Below are 16,898 nucleotides of genomic sequence, written 5' to 3'. Positions count from 1 at the left end.
GCACACACAGTGAGATTATTCATCGCGATTCATAATAAATATTTCTATATAAGTATACTCTGATCTCGTGTTTGCATGATAGGATTAAACGGAACCGAAGTAATTACATTGTCAAACATATCAAGTAAACGAATCGATTAAATCTTAAAAACAATTTTATCCCTCGAAACAAAATTCATGGTTAATGCGATGCGCAATTTCGAATTGACGGTAACAGAACATTTACGCGAGTATAGAATAATTTCAATAACGATATGCCAAGTTTTCATCAATTTCACGAATCCTTTTATTTAACTCTTTCATTGCTTCAGTGTTTACGCTTGCAAACCTGTTGAATCGAGTACGGGTTATGCGTGTTCTACAAAAAGCTATATATGTGAATTTTTGATGTTCTTTGAAATATAGTATATGTGTATTTTTTCCAAATACTCGTACATGGATTTTTAAACATTCTTTTTCCCTCATACCTCCGCTGCGATAGATAATTTTATAAAGCAGTTGCTTGTTGTTTTAAATCATTTCAAATATAATGCGATCGAATAAGAATCTGTTTATATAGCGTGATTTAGGTATGTAATTCTCATTTCTACTTTTCAATTCACATTACGCTTCAAGAGACATAGAAAGCTCTTAATACGATCAATGCAGCCCACAATCACACACGTAACGCCTAAAGTTCATCCCACGAAAGCAAGTTAATATCACGCGTAATCCTTCTCACTTATTATTATTATACCGGCATTTTCAGACCAGACTGCAATTACGAGATAATTTTTATTAACTTCTCTTTTAAGCTTCTAAGGCGACATATACCGCTGCAATTTACTATACGAATGTGTGGATTGTCTAAGCTGGCTAAGTCTAACAGCGATGGAAAATTCACTAGAGCAGAATGTCCAATCGTAAATCGAGTACGTGACTGTGTCTGTTGCTGTGGAAACACCACTTGCGAGATATTTACGAGTTGCAGCTATTAAATGTCACGACGCTAGCATAAGGAACAGATATTTTCATCCGAAGATGCCCCGGGCATTTTTCGTGACTAGTTCGTTATTTTTCCCCTGTAAACTCGAGGAAAAGAAAGATATTAAAAATCATTTATGAAAACCAGAAATGACGAAACGTTCGTTTTTACCGATTAATTGTAAAACGTCATATCTGTATATAAAGTTTACTCTAAAAAAGTATAGCGGATGTATCGCAATATAACGCTCCTACAAATATCGTATAAAATTTTTCTTTCATTTCATCCAAAAAAATCCACGCTGGAATGCAATAATCCTACGAAGAAAGGATGCTTGCGTCTCTGCAAAGAAAACGACGCTTTTAATAACAATCTCTCGCTTTAAATTACACGCCCGTGCCTCGAGCGAGACAAATCACAAATGAAAAGTAAACAAGGACAACTGTCGTATGGAGGACGACAACAATAATGACGCTGGTTGCCACGGCAGGCAGACCATAATTCGCATAACGATACCAAATAAATCTAAACTTTAATCGGAATGTTGAAGTTGTCGCGGCAATACGAGACGCGCGATATCAGAACGTGGAAATAGCGGATTGTGTCGAGCCGGGGGTTAATGCGAATAGGCGCTTCCCGCTTGCATCGTATATCAGTGACATAAGCGTCGAGCCGAGAGGACCGAACTAATATTATCTGGAACGGGGTAAACTCTTCGGGATGAGCGGGAATTTACATGTTTCGGAGCCAGTTTATATCGAACTGGCAGCCAGCTTGCACTACGCAAATCCTGATGCACGTTAATTAAGCTTCGTGAATTTAAAATCACGCCCGTTAACCGAGGCGCGTGTCAAATAATTCCAAAGCAAGATAATGATTATCCGTAGCGTGTGCCAAAGTCGGAAACACTTTTCGCGTGACACAGGGAATTAAAAAGCACCCTGGCCATACCGTGCTGAAAATATCCGAGAAGAAACTTTCTTTCCCAACGAAAGCAACAAGAACTTGCATCGAATAAATTCTCGCTCGATATTTCGACCGCTTCTTTATCGTCGTGCAACCCGTCTTTCTCGCTGGAAAAATTAAACTCGTTTTACCCAATGCAAGAATGGATAGAAGCGTCGAGATCTAAGTAACTTTTCTCGTTGCTGAAGGTATGGCAGAAGGTACAAAATAACGTTGCCTTTTTGTCGAGAATTTGTTACAGAAAATTTGTTGTACATAAATTTGGCACGCTTTCAGCTTATAATATTACTTGATCACGCTCCTGATATTTTTTAACAAAAATACTGGAACAAAATTTGACTCTTTTTTACGTTTTGCTCTTTAACATAATTTTCTTCTTCTTTTCCTTCCTCGCTGCGTATTCTCTGGTGGTGATGTAGTTACAGGCGATTACTTGCCACTTTTACTTTTCTGGCATACTTGCTCTTCGTTTGCACCTTTTATGTGTGTTTTTATATACATATGTACATGAATCTTTCTGTATTAGAGAAATCAGATACCGGAATTTGTGTCACGTAATTTTTCAACAAAGAAACGCGCGCACATAAAGAAAGCGATTTAAGTTTCCATCAATTGAAAACTTCGTTCGTACAGAAAGAACAAATGCGAAAGAAAAAGTCTGGTTATCAATCTGTGGCGTTGGAGCGCGTCGCAACAATAAATTTACGCGAATCTTAAAATAACTGTCACGCAATATCGCGAAATAATAAATTCAACTTTGTCACCATTGATTACGAAGCACTGTGCACTCCGATCGTGTGATATACTACGTGCACCAATAGTACGAAAACAAAAAAAAAAGTACATACGAAGCTACGTTACTCTTTGATCTATCGGATACGTATATATTTGTTTCCGTTTGAGGTACAGATAAAAATTCAGATGTCGAAACGACACATAAATGCTAACCACAATGATAAATGGCATACGCAAATGGGCCGTAAATCTTGGAAACGATATACACACATACAACGTTTCTACTGTTGACCTACACGACCAGACAGTTAAAACACCCTGATGGAATTGATCCCGAGTCTGAGACACACCTCACCATCTTAAGGTCTGTTTACATTGCTGTGACAATTTCTACATCGAATATTTCTCATTCCTCGCTAACAATTTGGACGAAAAATATATCTAAAGCAATGAAAAAGAACGCGATACAATCAGAGTATAGTAATGTTTTCTACGATAAATGGACAATTGTCTTATAAATAACTCTGGAGATTTAGATTTATGATTTTCGAAGTTCTTAGAGTTGTCGACTCTCTGATATCCAGAAACAAATTTGAATTATCGATACAGTACCGCGAAGATTTCAACAGATTCATTCTCATTACCCGATGTCGCTGATCATTGGTTCCTATAGAAATGAAATTTCTACAACCCACAAGACGCTTTACCTAGCTTCTCCATTTCTGTTTGATCTCTTACATCGAGCCAAGTTATATTGCACGAGTTGCACTGACGATATTCAAGATTGCTTGAACCAACCACCTAATTGGGTTGGTATATACAGGGTCGTTGGGTGATTCTACGCGAAAAAAGAAGTCGAAAATATAGAATAAAAATTTTTCGTTTGAGGCTTTATTTTCGAGAAAATCGACTTTGAATTTCCGCTCGGTACGCGTGCACTTTATCACGTCTTGTTATAACGGATCTCGCTGTAAATCGCTGTTTCGATGGAAAAATTTAAAAAAAAACTAAAAAAAAATTTTTATTCTATATTTTCGACTTCTTTTTCCGCGTAGAATCACCCCCTTTCCGCTTGTACCACCAGTTACCAACCACCCTGTATATTGTAGTATCGTGGACGAATGGCCTAAGAAATATCGGGTGAACCATAAATAATGTCACGAGAAAGCCTAAGTACCGACAGCCCCATCAATGTATCGTCGGTCCTTCAGTCGAATAGTTACGCGGAAAAAAAGCCTACGTGACCCTGGCGACGAACACGTACGTGATGAGCCTATGAGAAAAGACAAAGGGATGCTAAGGGAGAAAGACGACTTAACAGTCAGTGCGAGTTGAAAGGTCAGAAAGTGTGAATTGAGAAGCCAGAGTGTTGTCAACGCTATCGAGAGAGTGTGGTTCACGTGAGAGAGAGCGTTGGAACCGTGGTGACGAGAGTTGTAAATTAACTATTTAGTTGTCTTAGTTATAGCACATTATTGTATTTAGTTCACGTTAAATAACCATCGTTTTCTATTTAATCCATTCTAAATAAATTAATAAATAAAATCCTACAATATTGGTATATTGGGTTGGTATACCCAAATATATATCCATAATAGTAATAAAAATGTATAATATACGCTGAATTCACAAATCAGAGATCATTGTCATCGTGACTCCCAGATCCATGCGCGTCCAAATCACTTTATCCCATGAGACTAAAATTGACAATGCCGTGTCTCACAAGTCCAGAGACTATCGATATTAGGATCGTTTAGTCACAAAGACAGGATCATTCGCGGAATCAAATCCCATGATACGATCGATTAATCCGAAATATATCGTACGTTTGTTGGATGCGCATGATATGCAATATTAAAACTTTCTTTGTATCTTTTGTTAAACAAGACTAACTTCAACGAGTTTACGCAGGATCCACAGCGATCTTTTCGCAGGCATTTGTATATAATAGCATTTTCTGTACAATTTAAATATTCGTATCAGCTAAATTTGCTACAATATGACCTTAATACGACTCTGTATTCATGCAACATTCTTACGTTTTATTTCATACTCATCCTCGGAGAACATAATACGCGTGTCCAATTAATCTTGACTGACGTGTAATCACGAAATCTAGGAATTCAACGGCACTAGAAGCAGAGGCTGGTTGGAATAAGGAAGTCGGAGTCATAGAAGCGATTCGCTTTCGCGATAGCGCAAATATTTACAGAGCTGGATTAGGACGGTGAGTAATTACGTCACGCAAAGGGAACGCGAAGAAGCTTGCCGGTCTTTTGCAAGAAACCCAAGGTAATTAGCTACCAATCTGAGGCACCTAACGCTTCATTATTTACGACGAAAGCTTTCCTTTATCGGATATTTTAATCCCTTTGCTAACTCAATCGGTGAATTATTAAAGGAAAATTGAACGAATAACATCTAAATATTGTTCAAAACTTGAAACGTTTCACAGTGAAGAAGCAAAGTTACCAGAGAAAGAAGAAGCATTTAATTCGAGCGGCTGATCGAGAAATTTAGTAAAAGAGAAGAGAAAGGTACGATCGTTTGAAGAAGGTTACTACGCGAAAACAGCGGCGAATGGAGAACGATTTTTACATGACGACGAAACGTAACTACTCGCATGAATGGATCTAGTAGGTATTCCGACTCTTCGAAATTCACCTGTCATATTCACATTTCGCATTTTTCCGTGATATTGACAAGTAGTTGCGAAATAGTACGAAATCGAGATATAAAATAATGGAAAATCAGAAATTACGGAACATATCGATCGCTCTCTTGTTCAGCTTCGAGGATTATGAGCTAGTCGAAAAGAATGCGAGGAATTTATTTATTCAAAAATACCAAATGCGGATCAAAATTGTTTTGCGAAAACGAAAGAAAGCATAAATATAATCGAAAACACAGCGTCTATTTCGAATAAGAATGCGTGTACTTATTTAAAATCCTTGAATAAATATGCATGATTTTTAAATGAATTTTTTTTTTGCTCTAACGCGATTTAGAAGAAGGAAAATACGTACAAGTAAACGCAACCTGTAACCTAAAACAACCGAAGTATGAAATGTTTCGGTACATTTTCTGCCGAACCAACTAGAGCGAGATTTCCCTTTGACTTGGAAAACTCTCGCCTTCAAATCCTGTATCTTTATACATTTCGCGTATCTTTTTTATTCTTGCGTCTCCTTCTTTTTCGCGTCGTCTGGTCAAGGTACATAATATAGAAAGAAGGATGAAAATATCGTGTATAATTTTTTCACTAGGTAAACGCTCGTAGGTAGGTACGTTATACAACGTCAGAGGAAAGTTTCGTGCCTTCTTTCAGTTCCCTTAAACAGTAAGGGAACGCACGGGAAGCAGAGGGAAAATTGGTAACAACGGTCTGTTGTAGAAGTTACAAGCGTTCCAGAAAGGAAGAAGTATCACAATCGACGGTCAACTTCATAACAAGTAACCGAGTTTCTTGCGAAAGATTAGGAGAAGAAGAAGTACGGATGACATTACGAGCGCGAATAAAACGCTGCAACTTTGAAAAGAAGGAGAAACGAGGAGAATGAAAGCGATGTATCGCGAAGAAACTCAAGACGCTCAATAGCCTCGTCATATTGGAACTTCTCGAGAACTCGGAATGCATAAAAGATGAAAATCCCACCCCTCCCATTCAAAGTCACGAGTAAATCTTCCAACTACTTTATTACGCTATCGCACAGTTAATTAAACAATTCTCTCGTTATTTAAATCTTTCCTTGGACAATTTTAATTAACTAATTATGAACTGTTTCAACGCGAATTGAGTGACGTTACATTGCTAAGATAATTGAGGGTAATCTGGCATTTAACGTAAACCTGGTTGAATGTACTTACGTGTTCTAATAGGCACGTAACATAATTTGTGTCATTCGTCACGGACGTATTCACGTTAACACGCCTCGACTCTGGCATACGTAAGGAAACCATACGATATCTTTGTAATTATTCTAACTTTGATAGATTCTCGTAAACTATGTTTCCTACACGTAGGAAATGACAAGTTGATAGTTCGAAAATTTCAAATTGAAATCGTTCAAATTGAAATCAAACGCGTATGCAGTAATTCGTGGAATCTATAGGTTCGAATTTGAAGCTGATTTGGCGAGATCATCAGAAACGGTGGGAAAACGCGAATGAAAATAATACAACCAATATGCACACCAATGGGCAGGAATTAATATCATGGTATTACATTCCATTCAAAATAATCATATATTCGGAGGATGTATCAAGCCGATTTCTCTCATCGAGTAATTTATCTCCGCAACCGTGGTAACGTATCCGCTACGAAATATGTCCAGCCGAATAAACACGAATCAAGATGGAATAGTCCGCGGGTTCCTTTCATTTCATGGTATATTACAAAACCAAACGACACGGTCCGGATTGGATCGGTTAGAAGCGTAATACCTATATAATTATCTCGAGTAAACGTCACGAAAGGGTGTATTCGAGAAGATCCCGTGACTACTCGTGACTTAGACAGCTAAATCGGGTTATATCAGGATGAAGAAGGTAAAAGAGATAAAAGCTAAGCCCAACCCCATTACCCGTAACGATCTTTTTGCCTCGGTTACGACCACCTACGTCCTCAAAACGAACACAAGGAGAAGAAAGGAAAAAGAACACAAGCTTCGGTATAAGAAAAAGAAAAAGCCAAACAAAATGAAAATTATGTGGCGCGTTGCATCCACTCTACTGTAATGGACTAGCTGCGATCATTATTGCTAATGGAGATTAAACGGAAACCAAAAGGAACGGCTTATACATCGGGATGAATCTTTAACGTTATCGAGCATCAAAGGCAAAATAATTATCGATAAATGCGTATAACTCAAAATTGAATACGTTCAAAGCGAATGTGTGACTAGGTACGGGAGCGTAATAAGAAGTTAAGATGGAAAAGAAGTAAAATAGAGGAAATTTGCCTGGCATATTCGAGCTACGATGCGACATGTAAATCGTGCTATTTATACTCTTAAAGGAAGAACTTCGTTGCATCGTAAAAATAACGAGAAAAATACAGGATAGATTTTCTTAATGCACTAACATCGCGTTTATCGAAGTTCTTCGATTTTCGAGAAAACATCTATATTATTGCCAACTTCTAAGTATTATTTCGGGAAATTGATAATCGTTCCGAGTAAAATACATTTGAATGCTCAAGTATGAAGAATACATAAAATCATGCGCTATCAAACCCATCGCGAAGGATTTATATCAACAGTTTCTCCGATAAAATGTGAATATACATTTCAATGGCGTAAAAGTATCATATGTATTTCTCATAAAACTTGTATCACCAGAAATACGTAACCTGCAACAGAGGAAATCTTCGTACATTCTGTTATACCTTATCATATATGAGAAATTGGATTGAAACGTGCATGTTCATTCACAGAATATGACCATTGTTGCAAACTTGAATTACCTTCTATTCGATAAAGCTAGGATAGTTAGCACCTTAAAAATTTCACTCGCAACTACTCCACCATCTACTGTCACGATTTAGAACCAGAAATTACAAAAGTTATCAGACCAACTGGGAAATAAATCGAAAATTTTGACAAACCAAAACTCCATATAATTGGAAAACTTAATGCCTTGCGATCTGGCCCTAACGCAAGCGTTAAAAGCCACATAGCCGCAAACCATAAACGTACCACTCGTACACGTATATTCATTATCGCTGGTACAACGGTCAGATTGTAATCACGGATGCGATAGATTGTACCGAAGCTTCTAATTGTACCACGCTGCTAACCATTAAACGCCTCGTACTGAAAGCTCATAATTATAAACCGATTCTCATCTGCTACCGTAATTAACGATTCTTATGCCACGGACGTGTGTTAAGTACAAGTAGCAGGCCGCCTTCTCGAAATTGCCGTAGATTACGAGGAGATTACGGCCAGATTACGTACTACGAACGATGTACGATCCAGATTTCATACAGTCGTGTGTAGCCCTCTAATCACCCAAGGATCTAGCAAGATGGAGCGAATCCACCAGATCCACCCCTTATCTCTGACGCACGAGTATAGTTGCGCGAGCCCGCACGCTTCATTATGTACAATTACTAGGAAAAATATGGTAACGTCATGAGTAGACCGGCGGTTATCTTTCTCCATTAAATTCGACCGCGCGTTCGTGCTCGAGCCGTACCTATTGAAACGGAGCCGGAAAAAATTTGGATAGAGCTGTACTATTGTCGGTAGAAATTGAATTAACGAGTCGACCACGGAAATTACCAGCATAAATCCTCGTTATCCGACGAATTTCGTTCGACGAGCCACCGTTTGCTATGTTACTATGGAATAAAGATAAATGAAAGGCAGAGGAGACGCAAAGTCGCTTTTACGACACAGCTTGTTAAGCGTTATCGATATACGGGAACTTCTAGCGCAAAGAGGAAGTACAAAATCCCTTGGAAGAAAATCGGCCGACAAGGTTGGATTATATGGGATTATTTGTAGGCTCGCGTTTCAAGAACGTCCTGGCGAAGTCGTCTCGACGATATCATTGCGTAGAAAAAGTTAAACGAGTTACCAACCTTGCTAATAAGCTACTTTCTCGTAGGCCATCTCTGGAAAACACGCTTAATAAGACTGCAGAAAATTATCTCGCAATTTTTTCAAATATATACAAGTCACAAGTATAAATACCGAAGCATCGGTACAGATTGCAGACTAACAGATTTTTTCGCCTTACATTTCTACAAGATTTCATAAATTTGCACACAAAAGTATGCCGAATTTGTTTACGGAAATTTTCAGTTTCATTTACTTAATCAATCGTTTACTTAAAAGAACGTTAAATGCAAGATAGAAGATAACACTAGCAAGCAGTTGAATATAGGAAAATTTCTATTGCTACGATTTGTTTAAAATGTACACGTAAACTGTTCCCTTCCATTGATTAACCCATAAAAGATTAATTTGATTTCTACCAACACTGAAACGGAAGGATCGACTGACGGTGGAAAGAATGAAATAAAATTGCTTTAAAACTGATTTCTTTGGAACAAATTTGGTTAAACGGGATATCCAATTCCTGCGAAACGAATGTTTTACTCCCCTTCTTTTCTCGCATCGAATGTAATACCGGAACATTCGTCCCGGAGGGGACGATGGCAAATTAAAGGAATAAAGACAGACACTTGATAGATAACGAACAAGCGTAGAGGCCGTACTTTTATTTCCACAACGAACGTGTTCCGAATGCAAATTTCGTGACGAACTATTTAGTACCAATGTATTTTCAGGTAATTTCAAAAAAAAAAATGTAACCAAATGAATAACATCTACCCACTAAATTTTTAGTTATTTACACCCGATAAATTACGACGTAATTTCAAAAGATTTTCTTTCCCTCTTAACATCATTTCATATTAGAAATTGGCAAATAGAAACAATTTGGAATCGCTTAGAATACGTTAAGAATAAAACATATCTTTCATCGTTACTCTATTAACCATCCTAGAAACAAATAGTGAGTAATTAAAAATGAAACTGGAAAACTCAAGAGCGCAGCTTTATTCTCCGTTGCTATAACACACTGTATGTTATTCTGTCCAATTATTGTAAAATATTACTTTCATCTTATCGTTATCCAATTCAATTACCCCGCAATCTGTTTCGATTGCGATAAAGTACGCGGAAATACGTTCTCCGCGATGGTTAAGTGTCCAGTGTCTAATACCCGGGCTCTGTACCCAGGATTCTCGTCAGTTACTTCAAACAATTGGATACACGTTATCTGCTTGAGATCTCTTGGAACATTACGTTCTCGTGAACGTGAGTCTCGGGAACTGTTCAGATACTGCTGACAATCTTGTCGGACAGTCTCCAACATCGTTCGCGAGTAGAACGATCCGATTTTAGCCTGTCGTGGAAAAAATATTTGTCGATTTTTATCCGATCGAACGAAAAGAGAAGCTCCTGACACGCGAGACTCGTTCTCAAAACGGTGGAAAAGAGAAGTTCCAAACTTACGAGCGAGATATCTGCGTGACAGAGGAAGGGAAAAGAGATACCGTGACATATAATCAAATGTGTTCCTTAGAAAGTTTCCTATCCAAAGTTCCCGGAATAAAACTTTTTTCATTTGACGTAATGCAGCCCCTTCCTCGCCACCGTACTCGAACTCGGCTTAATTTTCGCAGATAAGACGGTATCACGAGGAAAATTTTTGCAAAGTCAGCTTCACGTTGTATACATGTAAGTAGCGTGATGAATTCGTTGTGTTTAACTGGTTTACTCCACGATATTACAACTAATCGAGTGATTAGAGGAAAGCTACGAGGGCTAGTTTTAAGCCACAAACAATGGCAACGGCGTCAGATGCACGATGAAGTTTCTATTACCTCACTATCTGGTACAAGCGTGAACAAATTGCGAGCATTTATGCTCGTTGGTAGATAAACTCCAAGGTAAACTAAGCTGGCACACCGCGTTACGAGCGTGACGAGATGAAGTTTATTAATCTTCCGCACGGCTCGTGTAATGGAGGGAAATTAATTGTCCAAGAGCCATGAACCATCGTGAAATTTTAGCTTGGCCGATGACTTTCTCCCTTTTTCGCCTCACCATGGCTATCGATGCACTTTACGCGTTACATGTATCGAGATTAACATTTTAACGCGACAATTATGTTTAATAGAGTGCACGTAATGTTTAATTTGAATAATCCAGTTCGATATGAATATTAAATTAGCCTTACTAGCGAATCCACGTGAATAGGTGAAATCGAAAGTAAATCAAAATTTACATCGATCCTTTCATCGATATCCATTTAATAATAACATTTTAAATAACAAAATCGACAGCAGCTTTACAGAGCAACACGATCGAATAAATATTCCAGCGAATTCATTTTCTACCATTTTCTGTTTGTAATATTTCAAAAGGCCAATCTTCCTAATCTTATTCATTTGTATTTGTTTCAACAGTACCAAAACATTTACGAGTCGTGAAAAATCATAAACAAGCAACATTGTAATTTCCATGTACCAACGTGTAAAAACATCTGCCAAAAATATGGTTATTCCACCATTACAAGGCCAATAACATAAACTGTCACGTGGTACATGCGATATAATGATACTGCACAGAATATGTAGGACAAACTCTTTTGTGAAATACAATTTTTATTCTACAATGCGTACGAGTAAAACTTACTCGTATTCTGTTTGCAAAGCTTTCCACCATTACGTTATTTTCTATATATATATCTGAAATACAAGTTACGAGATCGGCAATTTAGTGTGACCATTCCCAGATATACTAATCATCGCATTGGACTCATAGTTTTGGTCTCGGAAATATTGTTTGGCCAAAACGACACTCGTTCTTTCAGAACGAAAATAAAACGTGGTTGGCTTGCTGAGTATTAAATTTACGAGTATTTCAGGATCATCGATCGCATCTGCAACATTGAGTCGCGTGTTACAATCGCAAACAGGAGTAGATAAGAGATTAACGATAATGAACGTCAAAGATCATTCTGCTGGAAAACAATGAAAATAAACGACAGATTAATACATATATCTTCTAGCAACCGACTGTGATGTTGCGGTCACAGCTTCACAATAGGACTCGATTGTATCGATAAACGAACAAAACGATGGCGAACGTATCGCAGATTTGATCGATTCGTGAAACTCACCAGCTTAACACGATCCTGCTCGCTTAACTCTACTACACGAAAAGAATTGTTACGAACGGTATTCGTTACGACAAATTGAGTTGAGAATGCTCACCGGCGAATTCTAACAGAGCTAAAGAGAACTTGAAAAAAGTTTCTCAACGCCTCCACGATGGATACTTCCCATTTGGTTGTGCCTATTTGAAACTGGCGAAAATTTAAAAGGCAGTACGAAAGATAAATTTCTTTGCTACGATAATAGTAGAATCCTCTTGAACAAGTAAATGTAACAAACAAATGGTTTCTGCTAGAAATACAAAATGGCTATAAAAAAAATTACGAAGAAAAGGGTATATATGCGAATGTGTTTTACACAAAACCGATGTTTCAACGTTCGGTATAAAATTTTGCTTCGTTACTCGTCTTCCTTATTCAGTGAAAAACGAGGAAAGAAAAAAGGGAACGGAATACGAGGAGAGTGAATAACACAGAAATGAATTGGAAATCTCTAGCGAAATTGATAAAAGGAAACATTGATTTCAGCTTCGCTGCACACGCCAAGCGAACACTTATAATTCATAAAGTTGAATAGATTGTACATATATGTAACTTTGTTATGAAACTGTAAAGCCATTACAATTTGCATTGCGCTACTAAAACGCGTCAATATGTGGTATATATGCGCATATACGAAACTGTGCATACTCTCGTTCACGCATTGTGGCTGATCAAAACCAAACATACCTATCTACTGCTAACTAGCAAGTACAAATATTAAAGGGACTTACAGCTAATTCTGTTAGTGAAATTGCAACGCTGACCAGGCAGAATCATAGAGCGAAGATCTGAGGAAAACTAGTGGGAAGTGAACATTCTTAATCAAATTTCTCGGTTTATTCTTTCTCGATTCTTGGAGATAATTGCGATGCTTAAAAGAACTTCGTTTCTGTTAATGGAAGGTTTGGAAGATCTAAACTAGAAAGCAACGCAAGGAAAAACGGAAACACGGCGAACGATCAAGAATTTAATTTTATATAGAAGCATCACCTACGGAAAATATTGTTTCGTTAAAAACTGTTCCACTTAGCAACACAAAAGAAATAAATCAACGATACAATACTCATCTATTGTGTCAAGAAGGGAGGATTGGTAGCGAGTATTTATAGTATGAAAAAGAAATTTCTGATAAATAGCATTCCTGACAGAAGGAAATTGCATTACCGTCGATGTCTTACACACTTCGCGATAACTATACATGCGAAACGCAGACCGTGAAATATTGGAAATCGTTCGATCAACCGACGGAAGTTTCACAACAATTACAAGAACTAATTCAAGTTTATCGATTAACAGTTCATGTCATCAGAATTAGTAATAATAATTAAAGTGGGTGGGAACCAAATTAAAATAATCCACGATTGGAAAGGAAGTTAAAAAGATTAATGGTAAAGTTTACTCGTGATACATTTCGCGTCGCATAATCAGGTCACGTAAAAATATATTTTATATAGCCGTACAAATTACTTTTCTCGGTGGCGTTTGACAACTTTTATAAAATTGTTACGCGGAAGCTTTAATTAGTACATTCTCATCCGTTGACGTAGTTCTCGAAAGATGTATTATTATAAAATATCTGAATAAACACACGCGAAAGAAATATTTAAAAACGCGAGGATTATACGAAGAGAGAGAAGAAAATAAATCATTATTTTTGATAATTGCAATGCCTAAGGCATTTTTATTAGTTACAAACTTATTAATTGCTAATTAATTACAGCGAATTCAAAGTTTATTTGAGATTTCTCCAAATATATCGTTTCTGTAGCGAATTCTACGTTTTATATCAAATACATCTGTCCTGATTGTACGTAGTTCGCTAAAATTTCCTTAACATAAATTTCGGCTCTATACATACTCCTTTCCTGATTTCACTGTTTTACGATAAATTTTATAATGGACAGATTAATATTCGAATTTCGTACCTTTCAATCGCAGCGCCGCTTTTTCCGCAGACAGCTTTGCACGTTATGGAATTAAAATCGCGTAGTGACAATAAAAAAAATTTTTCAGAGCAGAAATGTTCGCTATAGAATTATTTGATGGGAAGTAATTGAAAGCGCATACGGACGTATAGGCGTTGCTCATTTGGTCGAAAAAACAAACGTACAGCCCTCGGTACACGTTCAATTATTGACCAATGAAGCAAAATAAGTATTCGTAGCCTGACTGTTTTCACTTCGCTAAATTTCGGCCAATCTATTTTTCTTTTCTCTTTTACAATTATTTCTTAATTTCTTCTTACTCGTGTATGCTGTTCGTTCTTACGAGTAAAATAATTACGTCAAATATACTTAAGTAAATTACTTTGATTACGTTTTAACGGACCAAACACGAATTTTTGATTGATGAAAATTTGCAACTTCAATATCCCATTTTTTCTGATCTATAGAAAAGTTCAAAATGTTATATTCTCGTTCAAAAGAAATCAATAAGAAAGTAATCGCGTGACATTTCTGATTCTCTAATATTACGCTAAATTATTACATATCGTTACCATTAAAAACTATGCACGAGGAATATTGACATTTCCAAAAATATATTTTAAGAATTGTCCTTTCCTTTTCCGAAAAATTAGCCGTTCTTGTAACGAAAGATAAAACGCATGTACTGTCATTACCTTGTTCGCCAGCTCGCACGAGGACTATCTCATGAATCGTCAGCAGGATGACGGTAAGCCCGAAGATAGTGTACTGTAGATAGCGCCACATCTCCGAAAACGAGAAGGGCCAGTCCCTACGTGCTGTCCGGATGGCCCTTCATTCCCCCTTTCAACGAATATCCCTGTGCCAAGGAAACGTTAGCCAGGAAAAAAACGATTCATCGATTCCCAGCTGTTCGTCAGATCTGTAGCCGTATATCCCGACGCAAACACCACTCAGACGGATAACCGTAGCTACTTCGATCCCTCCACCGTGGCGACATTAACCGATCTCACGGTGGAATGCTAAATGAACTGCTTTAATTAGCCAATTTCGCTCAGCAAAGGGATTTTATACTCTTCTTTAGCTTTAAGTCGCTACTACAGCTTCGTCTAATCAGTGAACCAGTCGGTCCTAATGAATCGAACATCTTGAACGCTTGCCGCGATATTTAAAAGTATTTTTTATTTTAGCTATTACGATTCGTTGTATTTTCCATTCGATGATTATTCCCGTCTCGAAAATCTTCTTTACGGAAAATGTTCAATTACGACGTTAACAGGTACAGATGTGGCTTGAACAAACGTATTACCACTTGAATCATCGAAATCAAATATTGGTTCGTGTGGGTAACGTCTATGCTATTCACTCGCGATCAGTTCACGATTCGTTTACCGTTTAGCGAAAAATTAACTTTTTGTTCGTTGGTTTATCATGACCAATTCGAAAGAAACGACATCGTGTTCACGCTCAAGTTCCTTTCCGATATACATCATCTGTGGTAACTCGGCAGCGGTTTACGATCGTAGAATCGAAGCTCCACTTCTCTTTCGTTAGAAGCAATCAGATTCCTTATTCATCTAAAATTTAACGATCCTTTAGCCTGGAGGTCCTGTTTTAACGATTACCAAGTTTCACTAGAAGCTTATGCTCCTCGAAAATGTACGAGACTCGCATCCTTGATGGTGGCTGCGAAAATCGCGGGAAAACCAACGAAGGCGGGCGAGCCACCCAGAGCCGTGAATAAACTGCGATACACTATGTTCTTTCTTCTCCCCAATCTTTCACAATACATTCATTCCAGAGAATCGAATTAGTCGAATACTCTTAACACGAGGAGCAGCTCGTTCGAAGATTCGTCGCAAGATCACGAAGATCAACATGTGACGCAACAGCAATACACTTTTCTTTTCAGAATATCGACAGAAACACTGCATACACTTGTTAATAATTTTATGTTCCTCGTTCGATTATACTGAACGAACAAAAGTACATGCGTGCAAGGATATAGTCGCCTCGTGCAAACGATACGCGATGATCGTCACGAATCCGTGAGATCGCTGGCGAACGTCATCGTCTTCGCCGCGTGGCGGATAAAAACGACCGGAACGGAGCGCGGTAAACGATGTAACAAAGAGACGAGCGAGTGACAAGCGAGGAAAGAGGAGATAGTTGCACGCGCGAAAACGAGAAGAGTTCGCGCAACCGAATGCGAGCGCAGTGGCACGAACGGTTCGGTAAACTCGCCAAGCGCTTCTTCGAAACACGGAGATCCGATCGGAGAGCCGAGCAGAGACGACGGTAGCCGTGCGGACCCGAGTGAAGGGATCATGCGACTCAGCTACTGTTAGGCGCCTCTATCCAGCCACCCCCATCGTGAAACGCCTGTCCGGTTGCGCCGTGGCACACTGATAGCACCGCCACCTCCCACCCTTACACACCTATTGCTCCAGATACATGCGCTATCTTCTTATTTTACTTATTACTGTTTCACAACGGTTCGTCCCATCCGTTAGCCCTGATCAAAATATATCGCGCGTTGCTCAAAAGTTATGAAAAATCAGGTGAAACAAGGG

At 38.2% G+C, this 16,898-nt stretch overlaps 1 protein-coding gene across 1 annotated transcript in view; it reads right to left on the bottom strand.

Moving 5' to 3' along the window:
* LOC117157818 (alkaline phosphatase) overlaps nt 1-16,626 on the bottom strand; it is a 244,471-nt gene extending 227,845 nt beyond the window's left edge. Inside the window, exon 1 of the mRNA XM_076622126.1 lies at nt 15,021-16,626. Within this exon, the coding sequence (XP_076478241.1) occupies nt 15,021-15,111 (91 nt within the window). The 5' untranslated portion in view covers nt 15,112-16,626. The remainder of the gene's footprint in view (nt 1-15,020) is intronic.
* Nucleotides 16,627-16,898: the final 272 nt, after the last annotated feature.

Source organism: Bombus vancouverensis, chromosome 10, assembly GCF_051014615.1.
Source record: "Bombus vancouverensis nearcticus chromosome 10, iyBomVanc1_principal, whole genome shotgun sequence".
NCBI lineage: Eukaryota > Metazoa > Arthropoda > Insecta > Hymenoptera > Apidae > Bombus > Bombus vancouverensis.
This window is presented reverse-complemented; position numbering and strand designations above follow the sequence as displayed.